This window comes from Lingula anatina, chromosome 3 (assembly GCF_051362555.1).
Source record: "Lingula anatina isolate TDL-2025a chromosome 3, LinAna3.0, whole genome shotgun sequence".
Taxonomy (NCBI): domain Eukaryota; kingdom Metazoa; phylum Brachiopoda; class Lingulata; order Lingulida; family Lingulidae; genus Lingula; species Lingula anatina.
In genome coordinates, this window is record NC_141769.1 from 28,385,073 (window position 1) to 28,404,259 (window position 19,187).

General features: G+C 38.3%; 4 protein-coding genes across 6 annotated transcripts; all 4 read left to right on the plus strand.

The window, feature by feature from the left end:
* The first annotated feature begins 117 nt into the window (after nt 1-117).
* On the plus strand, nt 118-3,594 carry LOC147763169 (monocarboxylate transporter 12-B-like). Of its 2 annotated transcripts, XM_087007366.1 has the most exons (4): nt 118-564; nt 1,234-1,377; nt 1,639-2,700; nt 3,208-3,594. In XM_087007366.1, the coding sequence occupies exons 1-4, from the start codon at nt 204-206 to the stop codon at nt 3,348-3,350; spliced, it is 1,710 nt and encodes a 569-aa protein (XP_086863492.1). In that variant the 5' UTR covers nt 118-203; the 3' UTR covers nt 3,351-3,594. The 2 variants fall into 2 exon arrangements, with proteins under 2 accessions (XP_086863492.1, XP_086863493.1); XM_087007367.1 differs by lacking the exon at nt 1,234-1,377.
* Nucleotides 3,595-3,653: 59 nt separating this feature from the next.
* On the plus strand, nt 3,654-7,615 carry LOC106171113 (monocarboxylate transporter 12-like). The gene is made up of 4 exons (XM_013551265.2): nt 3,654-4,873; nt 5,257-5,400; nt 5,703-6,635; nt 7,001-7,615. Exons 1-4 carry the CDS (start codon nt 4,261-4,263, stop codon nt 7,135-7,137), a joined length of 1,827 nt encoding a protein of 608 aa, XP_013406719.2. The 5' UTR covers nt 3,654-4,260; the 3' UTR covers nt 7,138-7,615.
* A 370-nt stretch (nt 7,616-7,985) lies between these two features.
* Nucleotides 7,986-12,875, plus strand: LOC106171112 (monocarboxylate transporter 12). The gene is made up of 4 exons (XM_013551264.2): nt 7,986-8,458; nt 10,159-10,302; nt 11,212-12,246; nt 12,549-12,875. Exons 1-4 carry the CDS (start codon nt 8,086-8,088, stop codon nt 12,677-12,679), a joined length of 1,683 nt encoding a protein of 560 aa, XP_013406718.2. The 5' UTR covers nt 7,986-8,085; the 3' UTR covers nt 12,680-12,875.
* Nucleotides 12,876-14,250: 1,375 nt separating this feature from the next.
* Nucleotides 14,251-19,030, plus strand: LOC106171066 (E3 ubiquitin-protein ligase CCNB1IP1). Of its 2 annotated transcripts, XM_013551192.3 has the most exons (12): nt 14,251-14,343; nt 14,558-14,621; nt 14,816-14,831; nt 15,011-15,070; nt 15,178-15,248; nt 15,705-15,779; nt 16,144-16,258; nt 16,665-16,685; nt 17,023-17,114; nt 17,368-17,479; nt 17,771-17,836; nt 18,491-19,030. In XM_013551192.3, the coding sequence occupies exons 2-12, from the start codon at nt 14,559-14,561 to the stop codon at nt 18,619-18,621; spliced, it is 822 nt and encodes a 273-aa protein (XP_013406646.1). In that variant the 5' UTR covers nt 14,251-14,343; nt 14,558; the 3' UTR covers nt 18,622-19,030. The 2 variants fall into 2 exon arrangements, with proteins under 2 accessions (XP_013406646.1, XP_086863498.1); XM_087007372.1 differs by lacking the exon at nt 14,251-14,343 and having other exon boundaries at nt 14,359-14,621.
* The last annotated feature ends 157 nt before the right edge of the window (nt 19,031-19,187 follow it).

Here is a 19,187-nt window from a genome sequence, read left to right on the forward strand (position 1 = left end):
CATTTACTTAAATAATGTACAGTTTTGATGATAGTCTCTATCTACTACTACTCGTGGTGATTGGACCATGATATCAACAAACACTCAATGACTTGTGACTTATCAGGGCCACCGGGGCCAGGAAGAAACCTGTACAAGGGCAACAAGGACAAACAGCACGTTTCAACAATATCGCCTTGTGCAAGGAAGTGGCAAACGACAAGATGGCGGATGGTGGCGTGTCTGTCCATGTTTTAGGGGACGGAATGTGTAAAACCGACGACAAGAGAGAGGTGCATATTGATTCACGTGTACAGGATTCACAGCAGACATCGGACTGTCTGAAAGCCGATGTAGAAGAGATGTTGGGTTGTGAGCGCTTTGAGACAGAAACCGAGACTCTAGCTCCAGATGGGGGCTGGGGCTGGATGTGTGTTTTAGGGTGTTTTACCGTGCACATTCTCGTGGCTGGCATGGACAGGACGTTTGGAGTAATCTACCTTATTCTGATTGATATGTTTGGTTCTAGTGCCAAATTGACAGGAGGGATTTTGTCGGTATTTTCTGCGTGTCGTTTCTGTCTAGGTATTTCTCTTCACTCGTATTTCAAACCATTTTATGTTAAAGATATCCAATGTAGGATTTTAATCTAATTTTAAGTGCATGGATAGCTTCCTGTTGGAATTATCTTAGGGAAATTTAAACTTTTGAAACATCAATTGACAAGTAAATTGCCTCAATCAATATCGCACAAATAATCATATTCGCCGTGCCTTGCCAAACTCCCTAGTCCGCCATCTTGACACGGTTTGAAAATATAGTGTGGTTCACGACACAAAGTTCTCGAGATATCTGGTACTCGAGTCAGTGGAATGAACAGCGTATATGGAAAACTTTTACTTTTGCGTGGGTTTTAATCTTTGCCTTTTTCCAAAATTGTTACCGCATTAAAGCGAGCGTCAGGAAGGAAAAGTTTGGCAGGTCGGAGGGAAATGCCTTTGGCCCCGGGGTAATTCATTATATATGATTTTTTCGCACGAAAATCTTTTTGGATACTGTACCTTTCAATGTACATACTGGAGCACCCATACAGCTAAAAAAGATAAATGAATCAAGCAATGCAACATTCTGTCACAACCACGGGCGTTAAAAAGTTTTTTGTTAATTTCACATAACGAAAAATAACCCCCTCAAAAATTAGTTTATTGATTATTAAAGGCAAATACTAGTATATAATAAATTTGTTGTGGATAGGTCCAGTAAGCGGTTCTCTTGCCAATCTGTTCACAGCCCGGAAGGTGGTAATAAGCGGTGGTTTGTTATGCAGTCTGGGTCTGATACTTAGTGCTTTCCCACCAAATATCTACTACCTGTTCTTTACCTTTGGAATAGTTGCAGGTAGGTTTTGATTGCTTGAGGTTTGAAACACATTTGATCTTTTGAAACCTAAACATTCAACAGTATTGAAAATTATTTTAAAGTGAGGATAAATAAGAATCATGCATGTGTTTATTTTCATTGAAGCAATGACACACCTGTTGTTTGGTGGATCCTAATTTAAAATTTTATAAAAATCATTTGTTGGAATTTAAAAAAGAACAGTTAAAGCCCTGACTATTATTATCCAATAGAGTTGTATGTCAGATTTGCCATTTCCAGGATTTGGAGCTGCTCTTTGCTATACCCCGAGTACAGTGATTGTAGGGCAATATTTCCACAAAAAGCGTGCAGTTGCCAACAGCATTGCCTCCATGGGTGCCGGGATAGGTTCCATGATTTTACCACCGTTCCTCACTTATCTAGTATACCACTACGACTACAGTGGCGAGATGCTCATCGTGGGGGCTATCTTGCTGAACCTGGTTGTAGGCGGCGCCCTCTATAGGCCTCTTGCTCCCAAGGGGAACCATAACCAACAGATACTTTCTACAAAGACAAATGAAAAAATGAAAAACAAAGTGAAAAAATGCTCTAAGCTTAATGAAAATCACAAGACTGTTATTTTAGAGGGGAACCCCATGGCAAATTCTCAAACAATTGGCATTACAACAGCTGATAAATTGGAAGTAAAATCAACTAATATGGGTCACAAGAAATCAACAGCAGTGATAGGAACAAGTTATTCCTCAAAATTACCGCCCGATATATTCCCAGGAAGCACGCAAGAGGAAAAGTGTTCACAAACATTCACTATACTCTACATGAAAAGCACAATCTGGGAGAGAAATGCAGTACTCCATGAACTACGCGTATATGGCAATCTTCTAAAAGATGCTCGCTTTTTGACCTTTGGGTTGAACTGGACATGTCTAGCTGCGGGTCTTCCGACAGGTCTTTTGTTCCTTGGTGCAATAGCAGAAGAGCACGGTGTACCACGAACTCAGTCGCCGTTCCTTTACTCCATACTCAGTTTATTTGACATTGCGGCCAGAACAATGGTAGCTCTTCTGTGTGACCGCGCGTGGCTAAGATGGCGTCGACGTCATGTGTACAACATGGGTTTTGTGATTTTGGGCGTGGTGCTATGTATTGTTCCTGAAGGAAGAACGTTTCCCCAGTTTGCTGTATGTGCATCGTTCATGGGCATGTCTCAAGGGACGATCATGTCACTGAGCTATACGGTGATAGCTGATGTTTTGGGGCCAGATATGTTGAAACACACCTATGGGTTAGGTTATTTCTTTTATAGTGTTGGTGCTTTACTGGCACCATCAACGGCTGGTAAGTAACCAAAGTCATTGGTTCCGACATGTTGATTTAAATCATGCTACTCATGATAACACAAAACATTCAAGTTTTCATATATATTATAAATACACTTTGGTCCAATGACTACGTTGGCATAAATGTTGGAGACTAAAGCTGGTTCACTGAGAATACGGGTTTGTCAGGCTAAGTTGTGAGTCCAGTTATAGGCTAAGAAACTTTATTGAAGTAAAACTGAACAAAGTACAACAAAAATATATTATGTATTTCCATCCATTAACGCTGGGTATAAATAATTATAAGATCTACAGTCAGAAAACCGGCCAATGGACAGCAAAATAAAATACGGTTTTTGTGAAAGATTGTACATGTTTAGCGATGTTAAATAATTAGCGAGTTGATTTCTTTAGATGTCATTGTGCCGTTTATTGTTACTCGTAGATTATATCTTAACTTCAAAATAAAACATTGGCCGTTTTTCAAAATATATAATGATCATACGTGTATCCCTTTTTGATTCAGGATTACTGAAGGACGAATATGGGACGTATCGCTACTCATTTTATTTCGCAGGATGGTGGTGCTTCGCTGGAGCTGGAGTCTTTCTTTTAAACACTTATCTCAACAAGAAAACAAAAGCCAAACGGAAAAAAGAAACTTTTTGAAATTAAGAAATTATTTTTTTAATTTAGAAAAAAGGTCTTTTCTAAAAACAATTTCGTTACTGAGTTTCTTCATCTTACGTGGAGAAATATCTTTTCATGTACTTATGGTTATATTTGTATTCTTTTAAATGTATTCAACAAGAAGGCAAACAAAAGTAAAAAAAATAAAGGCAACTTAAAAGTTAGGAATAAATTAGACGCAGGGTTGTTGTAAAACCAACAGTTTTGTTTGAAACACTGGGAAGCACAGGAATATGTCGACTATCAAAAAAGTATAATGACAAATTGCGAAAGGGTGCACATTTTTTTTTTTTTTTTACCCAGATATATATTATAAGGGTTTTAAAGATATGTAAAACACTGAGAATTAAACAACATTTGGTAATGGCACTTTTAAGGCAATATTTCCCTTATATTCGTGTGACATTGGTAACCATCTTGGATTTTTTCTAAATGCCCTAGGATTCATATGTCACATATGTATTTTGATGGTTTTAAGGATTATAAGAATATAATAGAAAATAAAATTATCTGAGATTGCCCCCTGGCAACCTGGCTATAATGGAACCATTCAAGATACAACCTAAAAAAGAGTAACAGCACGAGTTGATCGGCGCTTCCCCCGATTATAGGAGTCTTCCAAGGCGTGTGAGAAAATGCTTGAGGTGGGGTGGACTTTTTGGCAATGAAGATGAAACCCAAGAAAAAAATGACACGCAAAGCATGGTGAATACTGATGTACAATACACTGTAAGTCGGCAGTGATAAATCACACACCTCACTTATCTGCAGGTCTGACTCGGCTACATATGGCCTCAAAATCCCACAAAATCTCGCTTGATTTGCAGTAGGTCAAGAGACTTTGGGCTATTTCAGATACTTAAGTGGTACAAGTGGCACACATCAAGATATGAGGACTAATCCCCCTATCTATCCCCCCTTCCCATGTACGAAATGTCAGAGAGGATCGCGATATGATTACATGCAATGTGATTGCAGGATTTATCCGTGTCAGCCTGAAGTTGGAGCTGATATTAGCCGCCCTCTTGGTCATTTCATTCACTCACGGTTTCTGTTTAGACAAGCTTACTTATTTCAGGACATGGAAAATGGCAAAACAGTAAAAAGTATTTTGCCTATTCAAGCACTTGGAGAGGACTTGGTAGAAACAGATGGCATTAAAGAAACACGCGCTCATGCACGTGCTCAGAGTTCAACAAGTGCTGCGGTTGTGATGACAGCCGATTTAGAAGTGGGCACTGGTGCACGTGCTGAGACATTAGACAGAGGGTCTGGCTGTGCTGGTTTGGGGACAGAAACAAGTGACGAGCCAAGTTTTCCGGCTCGAGATGGGGGGTGGGGGTGGATGTGTGTTTTAGGATGGTTAACCGTAAACATCATAGGGGATGGCATAGACAGGACGTTTGGAGTAATCTACCTTATTCTGATTGATATGTTCGGTTCTAGTGCCAAATTGACAGGAGGAGTTTTGTCGGTATTTTCTGCATGCCGTCACTGTCTAGGTGAGCGTCTTTAATGATTATTCCCTTAGGGACATATTTGATGAATAATTAAAACTTATTAACGATATTTATACTGCTGATATAACTTTAAAATAGAAGGAAAATGGCGTGTTAGCAAAATTGAATTTCTCGGTGGGAACATTTTAAAAATCCATATTTAAGAAAACTTTCAGTGGTGTTTTGTAACACTGCACCACTTTCTGCTAATATTTAAAGAATAATTTATATGTAATATAATGTGTATATCAGACGAGAAATAATGTGTTGTTGGTTGGTCATGATTATTTATCAGAACAAGAACAGAGTTTACGTTAAACTTTTCGCTGATTTTCGTGCTTGAAGGAATGACATTCATCAGACTATCGAATTTATATCGTCGGTAGGTCCTGTGAGCAATTCTCTTGCAAATCAATTCACAGCGCGGAAGGTGGTAATAAGCGGCGGCCTGTTAAGCAGTCTAGGGATAATACTAAGTGCTTTCCCACCAAATGTCTACTACATGTTCATTACCTTTGGACTAATTGCAGGTAAGCCTTAAAGACGCAAGTACGCTCCCGCTCGTGTATGTATATGTAGACGAGAAGAGTAAATTATTGACCCTTACGAATTGTTTTTTACATATATTCACTTGCAAACCCCTGGATCTCTCCCCTGTAAATTATACACACTTATCTCTTACTTTTAGCAGCCCCTTTTGCTCTTTTCGTTATATGCTTGAAAATCTGTCCTCTCACTTTTGGTTAACCTTAAATAAATGTTGTAATTACGACACGCTCCCTGTAACTTTTTATTTTTGAAGCGCAAGTAGCTAGATAAGTGTTTTTTGCAGGAATTGGAGCTGCTCTTTGTTACGCGCCCAGTGCATTGATCGTCGGCCAGTCTTTCCACAAGAAACGTGCACTTGCCAACGGCATTGCCTCCCTTGGTTCTGGGATAGGGTCCTTGGCTTTACCACCGTTCCTCGCTTATCTTGTATATCATTACGACTACAGTGGCCAGATGCTCATTATGGGGGCTATCATGCTGAACCAGGTAGTAAGCGGGGCTCTCTATAGGCCTCTGGTCCCCAAGAGAACTGTCAAGACCATTTCTGAAAAAGATGCCAAGAGGACGCAGAAAAAGTTAGAAATGAAACAAATGAATAAGGAAAATAACGAGGATGAAACAAGTCAATTACCGTCGCAGCTATTTGCAGAATGTACTTTGCTGGAAAGTTGTTCACAAACATTTGAGAATCACGCCAAGGAGAACACAACTTTTGAGAGGAATGCAGTACTCCAAGAACTGTGCGTATATGGCAATCTCTTAAAAGATGCGCGTTTTCTGACTTTTGGATTGAATTGGACATTTCTTGCAATGTGCGCTACGACAAATGTTATGTTCTTTGGTGCAATAGCCGAAGAGCACGGTGTCCCACGAAGTCAGTCGCCACTTCTTTATACCATACTGAGTATATTTGACATTGCAACGAGGGGAACTCTTGCTTTCGTATTTGACCGTGATCAGGTAAGATCACTGCGGCACCATGCTTACAACATCAGTTTTGTCGTTATGGGTGTGACGCTTTTTCTCACTCCAGAGGCAAAAACGTTTCCCCAGTTTGCGGTGTGTGCATTGATCATTGGCATCTCACAAGCGATCATCATGGTGCTCACCTTTGTGGTGATTGCTGATCTATTTGGCCAAGATATGCTGACGCATACTCTTGGACTTGGCCTGCTGTTTTACAGTTTGGGAATTTTAATGGGACCACCAATTGCCGGTAAGTACATGCGACGACGCAACTCGCTTTCTGATCAAGACTGCAACTAGAGACACAATTAATTTCAATTTCTCAAGTATAGAAAGCAATGGGCCAGTAAGTCTTTTTATGAAGCAAAATCAATTGCTTCACCAACTCTCCAAAACAACGCTTCGTGCCAGGGAGAATTTAAACCTGCATCAGTGTCATGGCATTAAAAAATACTAGGGTCTTATCTCTGAAAATTGTTCACGTCCACCTCTGGCGTTCCGTAATAGATCACATTTTGTCAAGACTTTATAAATATAATTATTTGAAACTGAATGAGTCCAATTTTAAAAAAACAATATGTTAGCTACTAATATAACACTTACTGTCTGATTCAGGATTGCTAAAGGATACATACGGGACGTACCGATACTCATTCTACTTCAGCGGTTGGTGGGCTATAGCTGGAGCTGGGATGTTTCTTTTGAACACTTATCTCAGCAAGAGGGCAAGCAGACCTAAGGAGATGGAATGAATAATCTAAATACCTGCTGGAAAATCAACAATATGCTCTTTTCTTCTGTGGACTTCTCCAGAAAAATTGGACCAAGATAAAAACATTGACAGCATAGATTTTATGCTATTCGTCGTTTATTGTTTAAAAAAAAATAGAACAGCTAGGAGTGAAACGGGTTGTTTGTAGTACATGCAGTTTTGGCTTTGTCATTCTCCAGCAATAAAGGTATCCAAGCCACAAAAATATTCACAATACGTCAAAACATATTTGACTTTGTTGAATGGTTTTAACTCATAATCATTCATATCATACATGGGCAATATCTGTTTATGCATGCATATATGTACATTGCATAAAGGTGGCAATTCATTAATTCGCTATTCTAGCATTATATGCTCACCCTTGAAAAAATTACAATACATGGACTCCTAACTATTTCATAAATAGGCCTAATAGTTATGATGGGAAAACATTTAAGAGAGCTCACTGCTGACCATTTATGATTATATATATAGTTTATAAAGTAGAGATTTAAACATCAAATCTACCCAAGCACAATTAAGATATAGACCCAGCAAAGAGTTAAGATCTAAGGAATTACTTGAGTGATGCAACACCTAAGCAGTACTTCTGTTCTAGGTTGAGATTGTTCAGTCAGCGAATAGATAGGTACCAATGGCATAACAAATCCCCCGCTTGCGTTTGTATGGGTACTTTATGCCTTGAGCAGAAAAGCAGCTACCACCCTAGCTTTTTCCCCAGCTTACAACTATCCAACTTCTTGATTGATATGGTCCCTTATAGTATAACCTCTTTAAAATGTTTTATCAGTGTCACCTGTGTTCAGAAGATAACATACATATACGTAAAAGGACAACCAGTGAGGTCATTTGATTACTCAGCCACATTCTACCGTAAGAAGCAGCCGTGGGCGGAAAAGAGCAAACGAGAAAATAACGCAGCAACATGCCTTCCCATATCTCAAAGGGAGAAGTGTGTAGTACCAACGTAAGGGTAGAGATGTACATTGATTCTTGTGAACAGGATTCACAGAGGACGTCAGGCTGTGCGAAAGTCGATGCAGAAGCAGGTGCTGATTCTCGCGGAGAAGTATCAAAAGAGGTGTCGGATTGGGTGGGCTCTCGGACAGAGACTCAAGCTCCAGAAGGTGGATGGGGGTGGATGTGCGTTTTAGGATGTTTAACAGTTAACATCCTGGGATCTGGCATGGACAGGACGTTTGGAGTAGTCTACCTTATTCTGGTTGATACATTTGGTTATAGTGCTAAGTTGACAGGAGGGATCTTGTCGGTATTTTCTGCCTGTCGATTCTGTTTAGGTGAGTCTTTCATACTTATTGCAATATGATTCAAATAATACATGAGCGACGAACAAAGTTTTACATATTTGAAACGTGTTTTGTTTAAAAACAACAAGAACAGACTTCATAAACAATAATCGCCGTTTGCGATCTTGAGCCACAGATTTAAGAGCGCGAACGCACAATTAACAACTGAAACCACGATTAGTCTACGATAGTCTACTAGTCACGCTCTCATCGAGGTCATCAGCTGTTTACAGATAATTTTATTTCTCAACCCTAAACTATTTTCAACACTGAAGTAATGCTTTCTATGGGCGGCGGTTTATACAAAAATGCAAAACACGATTAGTCGTCATCGTTATCAGATCAGTCGAAATGAAAACACGATTAGTCGTCGTCGTTATCAGATCAGAAGGCAAAATACGACTAGTAGTCGTCAAAACGCAACTAGTCATCAAAACGCATCTAGTCATCATCAAAACGCAACTAGTCATCAAAACGCAACTAGTCATCATCAAAACGCAACTTGTCATCATCAAAACGCAACTAGTCATCATCAAAACGCAACTTGTCATCAAAACGCGATTTGACGCCAGATGGCGCCCATTGTACGAAAATCTAGGCCAAGTCACATGATCCACAGTGATCAAAATGGCGGACGTTATTGAAGCAGCATTATCATATTCCTCGCTCGAACTCGAGAATTATCTCTAGGCGTACAATCTAATAATGATATTATATATATAATAATATCTGGAACTTGTGAAATGAGTACAACAATAAAGCAGTGCTTCACAAGTGTGTGTTTTTGTTTTTTTTTTAATTTATAACATGTCCAAATTATTTAATAAATTATTTAATTATTTATTATTTCGAGAATTATCTCTACGCGTACAATCTAATAATGATATTATATATATAATAATATCTCGAACTCGAGATAATTCTCGAGTTCGAGCGAGGAATATGATAATGCTGCTTCAATAACGTCCGCCATTTTGATCACTGTGGATCATGTGACTTGGCCTAGATTTTCGTACAATGGGCGCCATCTGGCGTCAAATCGCGTTTTGATGACAAGTTGCGTTTTGATGATGACTAGTTGCGTTTTGATGATGACAAGTTGCGTTTTGATGATGACTAGTTGCGTTTTGATGACTAGTTGCGTTTTGATGACTAGTTGCGTTTTGACGACTACTAGTCGTATTTTGCCTTCTGATCTGATAACGACGACGACTAATCGTGTTTTCATTTCGACTGATCTGATAACGATGACGACTAATCGTGTTTTGCATTTTTGTATAAACCGCCGCCCATAGCTTTCTCAACATTCTCCGGCATATACGTAATACGGAACGCACCGAACGGGTAGGTAAGCGTATAAACCGTTCGTGGTTTGAAACACGGTGCTAGTGACCAATACTTTCACGTTCGCGCCATGATATCCCGGTTTATGTCCATAATTTGACGTTTGTGTTAATAACAAATCCTAGGCTCGAGATCGCAAACGGCTAAGTCGTTTACAAGGCCTGAAGAAGGCGGCAAATAACGCATTTGCATTCAGAAGCATCACGGAACCTCAATATGAGGAAGCAGAATAAAACATTCATTAAAAGAACAACATTAAGAGTTTGCAGATTACTTGTTTTTTATTACCATTCTTGGCTGATTTTTGTGCTCAATGCAGTATTATATAAAGTACTCATTATCGATAGGTCCAGTAAGCAGCTCCCTGGCCAATATATTCACAGCCCGGAAGGTGGTAATAAGCGGTGGTTTATTAAGCAGTCTGGGTCTGATACTTAGTGCCTTCCCACCTAATATCTACTACCTGTTCTTTACCTTTGGAATAGTTGCAGGTAGGCCTGAAAGTGGGTACAAGCGTGTGTTTGCATAACGTTAGAGTTACTGGGGCCTAGGAATTGTACCATCAAACATACTTTTTAACACACACTGAATCTGGTAAAAAGAGAGAACCTGACTTTTTGTTTTAGTTTTTCTAGAGGCACAAGGGTGGACAGTAGTTCAAGAAACCATTTCAAACAATGTATGTAAAAAAGAAAAAAATGCCTATCTGAACCTTGAAAGATTTCAAACAGATCTCCCTCAGCTGAAGCGCTATCAAAACCGTTTTTTTACGTCTCATTTCACAAAACAAAAAGCACGACAATCCACCGGTGCCACGGGATTTTGTTGAAAGGCTTACTTTTGATTTTATCAGGCGACATTATGCCTTTGTTTAGAGAACATCGTAACTAAGGGCTAAATACATTTCCTTAAAATTTAGCACTGGCACCATATCGTAGTTCACCCCCTAGACATTGACCATGCCAATTTTCCTGATAATTTCAAACTTATTTATTTACGTCGAAAACCTATCACCATCTCACACCATTTACGCTCGGTTACCCTTAAACCCCCTTTACACTAGATGGCGTCCTTTCTGCGTTCTTTGTGCGACGATGAAAATGCCACCGCTGTGAACGTAGAAAGGAGGTACAAGCAACGCTTTGGTTGCAGAATGAATGTACAATGATCGGCCAGTGTAAAGGGGGCTTTAGTGCTGAAGCGAGTAGGGTGGTGATTTAAGCTACAAATAATGGATTCTGCTCTTAAACCCTAATTATTTTTAAAACAATTGAAATTGTGCTGATACGGAGATAAGTATATCAAATAAAAGAAACAGACAGAGAAAGCTATTTTGCCAAAGGTAGGTCTTTTTAATAATATACCCTCAATAGGTTTATTTGTGATAATACTTCTTCCAGGAAGTGGGGCAGCACTTTGTTACACACCAAGCACTGTGGTTATTGGTCAATATTTCCACAAGAAACGTGCACTTGCCAACGGTATTGCCTCCGTGGGTTCTGGGATAGGTTCCTTGATATTACCACCGTTCCTCACTTATCTAGTATATCACTACGACTACAGAGGCCTGATGCTCATCATGGGTGCCATCATGCTGAACCAGGTGGTAAGTGGAGCCCTCTATAGACCTCTCGGACCTATGACTCCCAAGGCAAACCACGAACGACAGATAATTCCTTCTGATGGTAATGACCATGCTGAAAGCGCCACTATTGCAAGTACGTGTAAGTTCAAAGGAAATTATCAACCGGTTGACACAAAGAAAGAAGAAAAGTTGGAAATGGTCCCAACGAGTAAGAAAAGTGTCAAATCACAGGCAGAGGATGGATCGTCTGAATTTCTCGAATTACCCGCCATGGTATTTGCAGGAAGTGTTGTGCTGGAAGGTGCTTCACAAACATTTAAAGACCCAGGCCAGAGGAACACAATTTGGGACAGAAATGCAGTTCTAAATGAGCTATATGTATATGCAAATCTGCTGAAAGATATTAGTTTTCTGAGCTTTGCTGTACATTGGACATTCCTGGCTATTGGCGCTCTATCGGGTCTGATGTTCCTTGGTGCAATAGCCGAGGAGCACGGGGTACCGCGAAGTCAGTCGGCAATTCTTTATTCCATACTGAGTATATTTGACATCGCAGCCAGGATAGCGGATTCTCTTATCTTTGACCGGGCGTGGCTCAGAACACAGCGATGTCATGTATACAACATTCTTTTGGTCATTTTGGGCGCGGTGCATTGCCTACTCCCAGAAGGAAGAACGTTTCTCCAGTTTGCGGCATGTGCATCTTTGATAGGCTTATTACAAGGAGCAGTTATGGGGCTATTCGTTGTAATGCTCGCTGACGTATTAGGCCCAGCTATGCTGAAGCATACATTGGGACTAGGTCTCGTGTTTTTTAGTGCTGGTACCTTAACGGGACCACCAGCTTCGGGTAAGTTGATAATGCAACATGCCAAATTAAGATATATGAAGATGGAACCCACATCATTCCCATTCAGATACAATGTAGTGACACAAAGATCATCTTACCGTGTTAATAATTAATAACCTTTATAACTGAACTTCAAATACATTAAGGTACAGCCAATGAAGAAATACAAAGGATATGAATATTTACACTTCCGAACTTGTTCTTTCTTAATGCTCATACGTGTACATATATTATAATATAAGGCAATATTATTAATTTTAGAGGGGGATTGTACAATTTGATATAAGACCTTTCTTTTTCAGGAAATCTTAAGGACGCATACGGGACGTACCGTTACTCATTCTACTTCAGCGGCTGTTGCTGTTTTGCTAGTGCTGGCTTCTTTCTTTTGAACACTTTTCTCAACAAGAAGTCGTGCAAAGACCCGAGATAGATTTTTCTCATGATGAAGGAATTTACATGTGACATTTTTAAAGGGGGAAAGGGGTGGGGTCTGTTGTATTGGGGCCTACTAATCTGTCGATATGAGATTTTAAAACTTGAATTTTTTTAATAGCTAAGCAAGTAATCAAGTTGTTACAAATTATTTTTAAAATAATAATAATAATAATAATAATAATGATAAATAAATAAATAAATAAATAAATAGATAAATAAATAAATAGATAACAAAAAGGACCCTGAAAAAAGACTGAAGTAGCTTACTAGTGTACGTCATACGTTAATTATGATGTAAGTCTATCTTTGTAGGGCCAATTTATTGGACTACACAGGTCTGCATGCAGTTAGTGTAATTCATTTTTTAAAGCCCGTGGAACGTTTTTCTTTTTACCACTTTCATCACCGCTCTCCGATCTCTGAACATTGTCTAGTAGGCATACAATTTTTGCAGAAATGACTGTAGTGAAATTGGGAGTGAGCCACATCCTACCTGTACGTAAACATGGCATGCGTTAATTTCTTCTTCTTCTTCTTCATATGCCATCACCAATGCGGTATTTGACGAACGTTGATATTTGCCAAAGGATTCTGTTTCTCGCCACTGACCAAAGGTGTTTTGTTGGAAATTCAAAATTGTCGAGGAAAGTATTTCGTTGTCTGCCTCGGGCACTTATGCCGGGTATTCCACCACCAAGGCCAAGATTCTCCAATCCCTCTTTTCTGATGGAATGGTCCGTGTACTTTAGTTGTCTATCTCTAACTGTAATGAGGAATTTGTCTTTTTGGTCAACCCGTTAAGCCGGGTATTCCACCAATAAGGCCAAGATTCTCCAATTCCTCTTTTCTGATGGAACGGTCCGTGAACTTTAGTTGTCTATCTCTAACTGTAATGAGGAATTTGTCTTTTTGGTCAACCCGTTAAGGACCTCTCCATTGGTAACCTGATCAATTTAGAAGATTAGGAGAATTTGCCGGTAGAACCACATTTCGGCTGCTTCCATGTTGCGTTGAGTTTCGGCTGTCAAAAGTCCATGATTCATGATCACAGCCATACAAAAGAGTTGGCCAGACATAGGTGTTGAGAAGGCGGATCTTTATCTTAAAGGACAGTCCACGATCCTTGAAAATTGGGCTGAGAACGAATGAATGCATTTTTCGTGTGACCAATTATTCTTGGAAATTGTGTCTTGCAACGGGGGTTGGATGTCAACAGGATCCGAGATCGTTGAATGAGGACACCTGCTCAATGGGAGTGTTCCCGTGAAGAAATCTGCAAAGTGGTGCTTTGTGTGTTTTATTGTAGCAACCAAGCACTGCAATTAAATGCGTGAGATTAAAGTTATTTTTACTACGATATAATACGGTTCTACCCCACTACCTTGGATGTGAGCGGATGAACTCCATTTCCCAACTAACGCAATTGGTGCTGCAATTTCCAAGATAAGCTTTTTTTTTTTTTTTTTTTTTTTTTTTTTTTTTTTTTTTTGCATAACTATGTCTACATGTATCAGAATCGAAATTATTGACAGTTATTTCCTATACAATAATTGTTCAAACGTATTTTCTTCGTATGATTTTATTCGTTCTCTGGCTTTTCTTGTGTCCAAGAGTAGTGCCTCACATTGAGTTCTCGAATATTGGACCGTAAAAAACGCCGTGAGTAGATGTTTTTGCCTATGTTAACCACTTTGCTCATGCAAAACCAAGAGTGATAAAGCACAATATTTTTTAACGGAACTGCTAATGTTTTTAACTACAGCTCGGTTACAGCTAGTGTTACAATTTAACCTGAATTTTACATCTAACTTTACCCTTATTGATCTGTTTTTGATTTTACCTGCAATAAATCGGTTGTTTGTTATTTTTCCAGAATGGAGGGAGAGTTGAAGTGTAATTTTAAGAAGTGTAGAAAAGGATTGAACGCAATTGCTTATGTCAGTACTTATGCTAATGGAATTTTTTTAAAAATCAAGTTGATATGGAGTCGTAAATGCGTGATCAAATTATTTTAAAAGAAAAGAGAGAGGGGGAACATTTAAGACGACAAAGAGACCTAAGAATTGAAAACTGTGGAGATGAATCTTAAAATGAATTAATATTCTAAAAAGAATTTTTTTTTATATTTCAGGTTACATCATGTTCACGTATCCTTTGAAATTTAATAAAATAAGATGAGTTAATAGGAAGATATGTAATTATTATGATTTATATTGCATAGAAGTACAGCACATATACAGGGTGTGGGTTAACTTTAGTTCACTGAATATTACATTGCATAATTGTGTATTCATAATTGAATATATTCTTCCTAAAGAAATTACAGATATATTTTGTGATGAAGATGGAACAAGGGAATTTGCAAAAATTCTTCAGTGTCCAGCCTGTAAGTAATAATAGTAATTCCCTTAAGTATAATGTCAAATTGAGTGAACAATTATTGCAGTCTAGAATAATCATTTTACATTAAGCTCAGCCCCGTTGTATTTTCAGGTGAGACTTCCCTTCCCAACAAACATGATATTCTCAGGATTGATCTTCATCCCCCAGAGCAGTATAAAAGTGCAAGTATACCAATTGCATTGAAATTTATTCAACAATGTTTCTGTCTCTGCTCACCCCTAGAACTAGTAGAACAGAGGGTGACCTGGATTTCTTTGCTTTGTATCTACTGTTTCCCACTTTTTCCCTTTAAAGAAATTAAGTTTTTGCAATCTACACTTTGGTAAAAAAAGGTTTTAGTGAATAAGTTTGAGTCGGTGGGCTGAAGTGATAGCAAAGAAAAGTGCATAAAAGATGTACGAGATTGTGTTTGGTGAACAGGGGTATTGTGTCAGGTGAACAGAGGTATTGCGTCTTGTTGTGACAAATTCTTTATCCTCTTCAAAGTTCCATATGTTTTAGTGAATGGGCATCTTGTGTTTCCTTATTATTCATTCCATGCTCTTCTGAAAATAGTATAATGCACCATCAGAGTCACAGAAAACCTTTATCCTTTAAGATGGTTTTTGTGTTAATAGATGGTTTTAGCAGGTCAGAAGCCTGACACAGTGGTTGAAGTGATGTCCAGAGCTATCTCATTCTGGACTTACCAAGTAAGTGTAGACCTGAAATGGAATAACATTTATTCAGGAAGAAGTGAATTCATGCATTAAATTCTTCTGATAAAAAAAAAAAACATTTTTGCATAGATCTTTTGAAACTGATAAAGTTTGTTGTTCAGTATCAATATGACTGATATTATGATAGTCTTTGTGACTGGCCTCTCTTTTAAAACTAATTTGATATTTAATTAAAAAGGACATAAAGCATCACATCCAAGTGCAGGGGTAGATTGAAGAATGGTTTATGAGTATGAGCAAAGTTTTTTCCAGGGAATTTCCATTTTGGGATAAAAACCCAGGAAGGATACCCTTAAGAAAGCTAGTGAAGAAGTTATACATGTGAATTTGTTTTCAGACTGATATAGAGAGAAGTCACCTTGAAAGAATGGCTGCCCAGGCTAAAGAAAAGGCAGAGAAATTGGAAGGATGGTATGAGAAAATTGTTGCCAGGCAACAGGCTGAAATTGAAGGTACCTGAAACAAAGTAAAACAAATAGTAGGCAAGGATTGATAGTAAATGGGGTTTTCTTTATAAGCATAGAAATGGTCTCTGACTTTTGATTGAGCAAAACCTTTGCATTTCGCAGAGTTTGTTTTAAAGTTGTGTTAAATGCATTTGGTTTAAGAGACATAACAGGCCCATAGCCAGCAGTTTCAAAAGGGGGGTTCTTTTTCCCAACAAGTGGACCTTTCACAGTGAAACTCTGGTGCACCTAGATCAAATTTTACCTGGAATGGACCTTTTCCTGACAAAAAGGGCGGTTCTTTCAACCCCCCGAACCCCCCCCCCCCCCCCCCCCCCCTGGCTCGGGCCTGCATAACAAAGTGAGAATTTTGATAATGTCATCTTTACTTTGTGTTTTTATTCGTTTTCAGCTTTGAAGGTGCAGCTAACCAGTAAGTGATGACGTTTAAACTGAATTTTGGGGTTTTTTTTTTTAGACTTTAGTTATGGTATATGTTTCTCTGTACAATCCATCATTTTATTATTATATTATTATTATTTTCTATATTGTTTAGTTGTACAATTATCTTACGATTTCTGTTCTTTTCCTTTTAAAAACCAATGTTCATTCCTTTTAAAGCAGGATTTGAATGAAAATGAAGCAATATAACTGTATTTTTTCCTTTTCTGGCTCTTACCATCCTTGATACTAAACAGATACCCCTCCCTGATTAGTGCTTTAACTTGACATAAAATAGAAGTGTTGATTCTGCTTTTTGTGCTTTGCAGATGCCAAGAAAGAAATAGAAAGCTTAAAGAAGAAGTATCATGAGCTGGCAGAAGTTAATATGGAGAAGAGTAGACAAATCACAAAACTGCAGGTAATTTAATGAGGAATCCCTTAGGTAAAATTGTAGATTGAAATGCAATGCTGTAGTTGTTAAAACCCCATACTACCAGAGCTTGAATTTGTAAATAGTTTATAGTCAAGACAATTAGCTGAATAAATTCAAACAAATTTCCATTGGTCACGGTAAAATTATGCAGCATTGTTGGAACAAGGATGGTCAGCAGATCCTTAGAGATCAAATTAATGGATCGCCAAATTGAATATCAATCCTTGTTTTATTTCAGGGTCTCTTTGAATCCACTCGTCGCAAGAATGTCTACCTTGCTCAGAGTGATGCAGCAGAAGCATTGAAACCACCAGGCAGAGTGTCGGCTCCTCCATCCATAACACAGGAAGGTAAGAGGGGTCATGAATAAACTACTACTCTCTGGGTGTGATGTGTTTTATAGTATACATGTAATGTGCAAACTGATATCAGAGCTGTAATATTTTGGAGAGTATAGCACAAGCATGGATTACCCTAACCTTCTAGCATTAATTATGCAGCCTGGGATTAACTTTTTACAGACATTACCAGGTTGGTTAAATTAAGTTAGCATACTTGGCTTTGTGGTAGCACTAATTTTGCTCTGAAATTGCTAATACTGTATTATGGAAGTTTTAATCTTTTACTCTGTCTGATTTCAGATTTTATGTGTTTAGGTCTGGGAGATGCTGACCGCACTGTTGTACTGAGGACACCATTTGATCACAGTATGTTATTGACCTGACACACATATTAGCATATCAGTTTATTTCAAGTGATGTAGGCTGTTATAATACAGACTGTTTGTACACTGTGTTGGTTGTGACTGCTGTCTGATGTGTTAGGTGTGCCATGTGTGATGTGTTAGGTGTGACTGGTCTGATGTGTTGGTTGTGACTGCTGTCTGATGTGGTAGGTGTGACTGGTCTGATGTGTTGTTTGTGACTGCTGTCTGATGTGGTAGGTGTGACAGCGCAATGTAATGCTATTCTTTTTCTCCTCTGAAATTTTTTCATATTTGCATTTGGAAGAAACTGCCAATTCAATACATTCTTGATTTGTATAATTGTAACAATCATGCATTCTCAGTAATATAAATATGTGCAGATGAGGTACAATTAGTGTGCATTATACAGTGAAAAATTACTTAAATACGAGTAGTGAAAACCTGATGAGCACTACAAGCTTATTTCATCATGGTGGGTTGTTATGGTAACTCCGCCTACCGTGTAGGATATAGCCCTCAATCATGATATAGCTTTACAGGCTAACTTTGTCTTAGATTTAACCTGACTGTGCATTGAGAAACCCTCACTACATAACCAAATGCGAACAGTTCTTTACTAGTAGTATAACAGTGAATTATTTTGTGGGGTTTTTAGGTGGTAAAAAGGTCACTCCAGTTATTCCTGGTGTAGTTGGTGGGATGAATGCAGTGCAGAGACACTTCACTATGGACCTGAGCACACCTCAGAAGCTAGCTCAGAACAAACACGGCCGGCCGCCATATTGATAGCATCAACAGTATCATATTAATGCAGAGATATTCTTGCAACTGAGGATGTTTTTGTAAAGCACTCAAACATGCTTCGACAGAGAATAATTCATGAATTTATGTATCTTGAAAATGGCTTTTTTTTTCATTGCAAATGATAAATTGTAAGACCTATTTAAGAAATACTTGATATTACTCATGTCCAAAGCTTTTCTTTGTGAGGGTTATTTTGTAAGTTTACATATCTTTTAAAACTTTTGTGCTAATGTTGTGATTTTTATCTATGGCATTTTTGTTTTACTTAACTGCTTAAATTTTGATGGTTGCCATATTCTCATTGTTATTTGCGTTTTAATTACAAAACTTTACATATGTTGTCAAAATTAATTTTTTTATTGTATATAACAAATCACTTCTTTTGAACCTATTACTTGTCAGTGTTATTTGATTAGCCAGCACCGAGCTTGAATACTGCAAATATCTTGGATTATTTCAGTACCAGTATGTGTTATACTAGTATAATTCTAAACTTGAGGTATATTCGGGCACGATTTCCATTAACACACATGCACACACAAGATCAA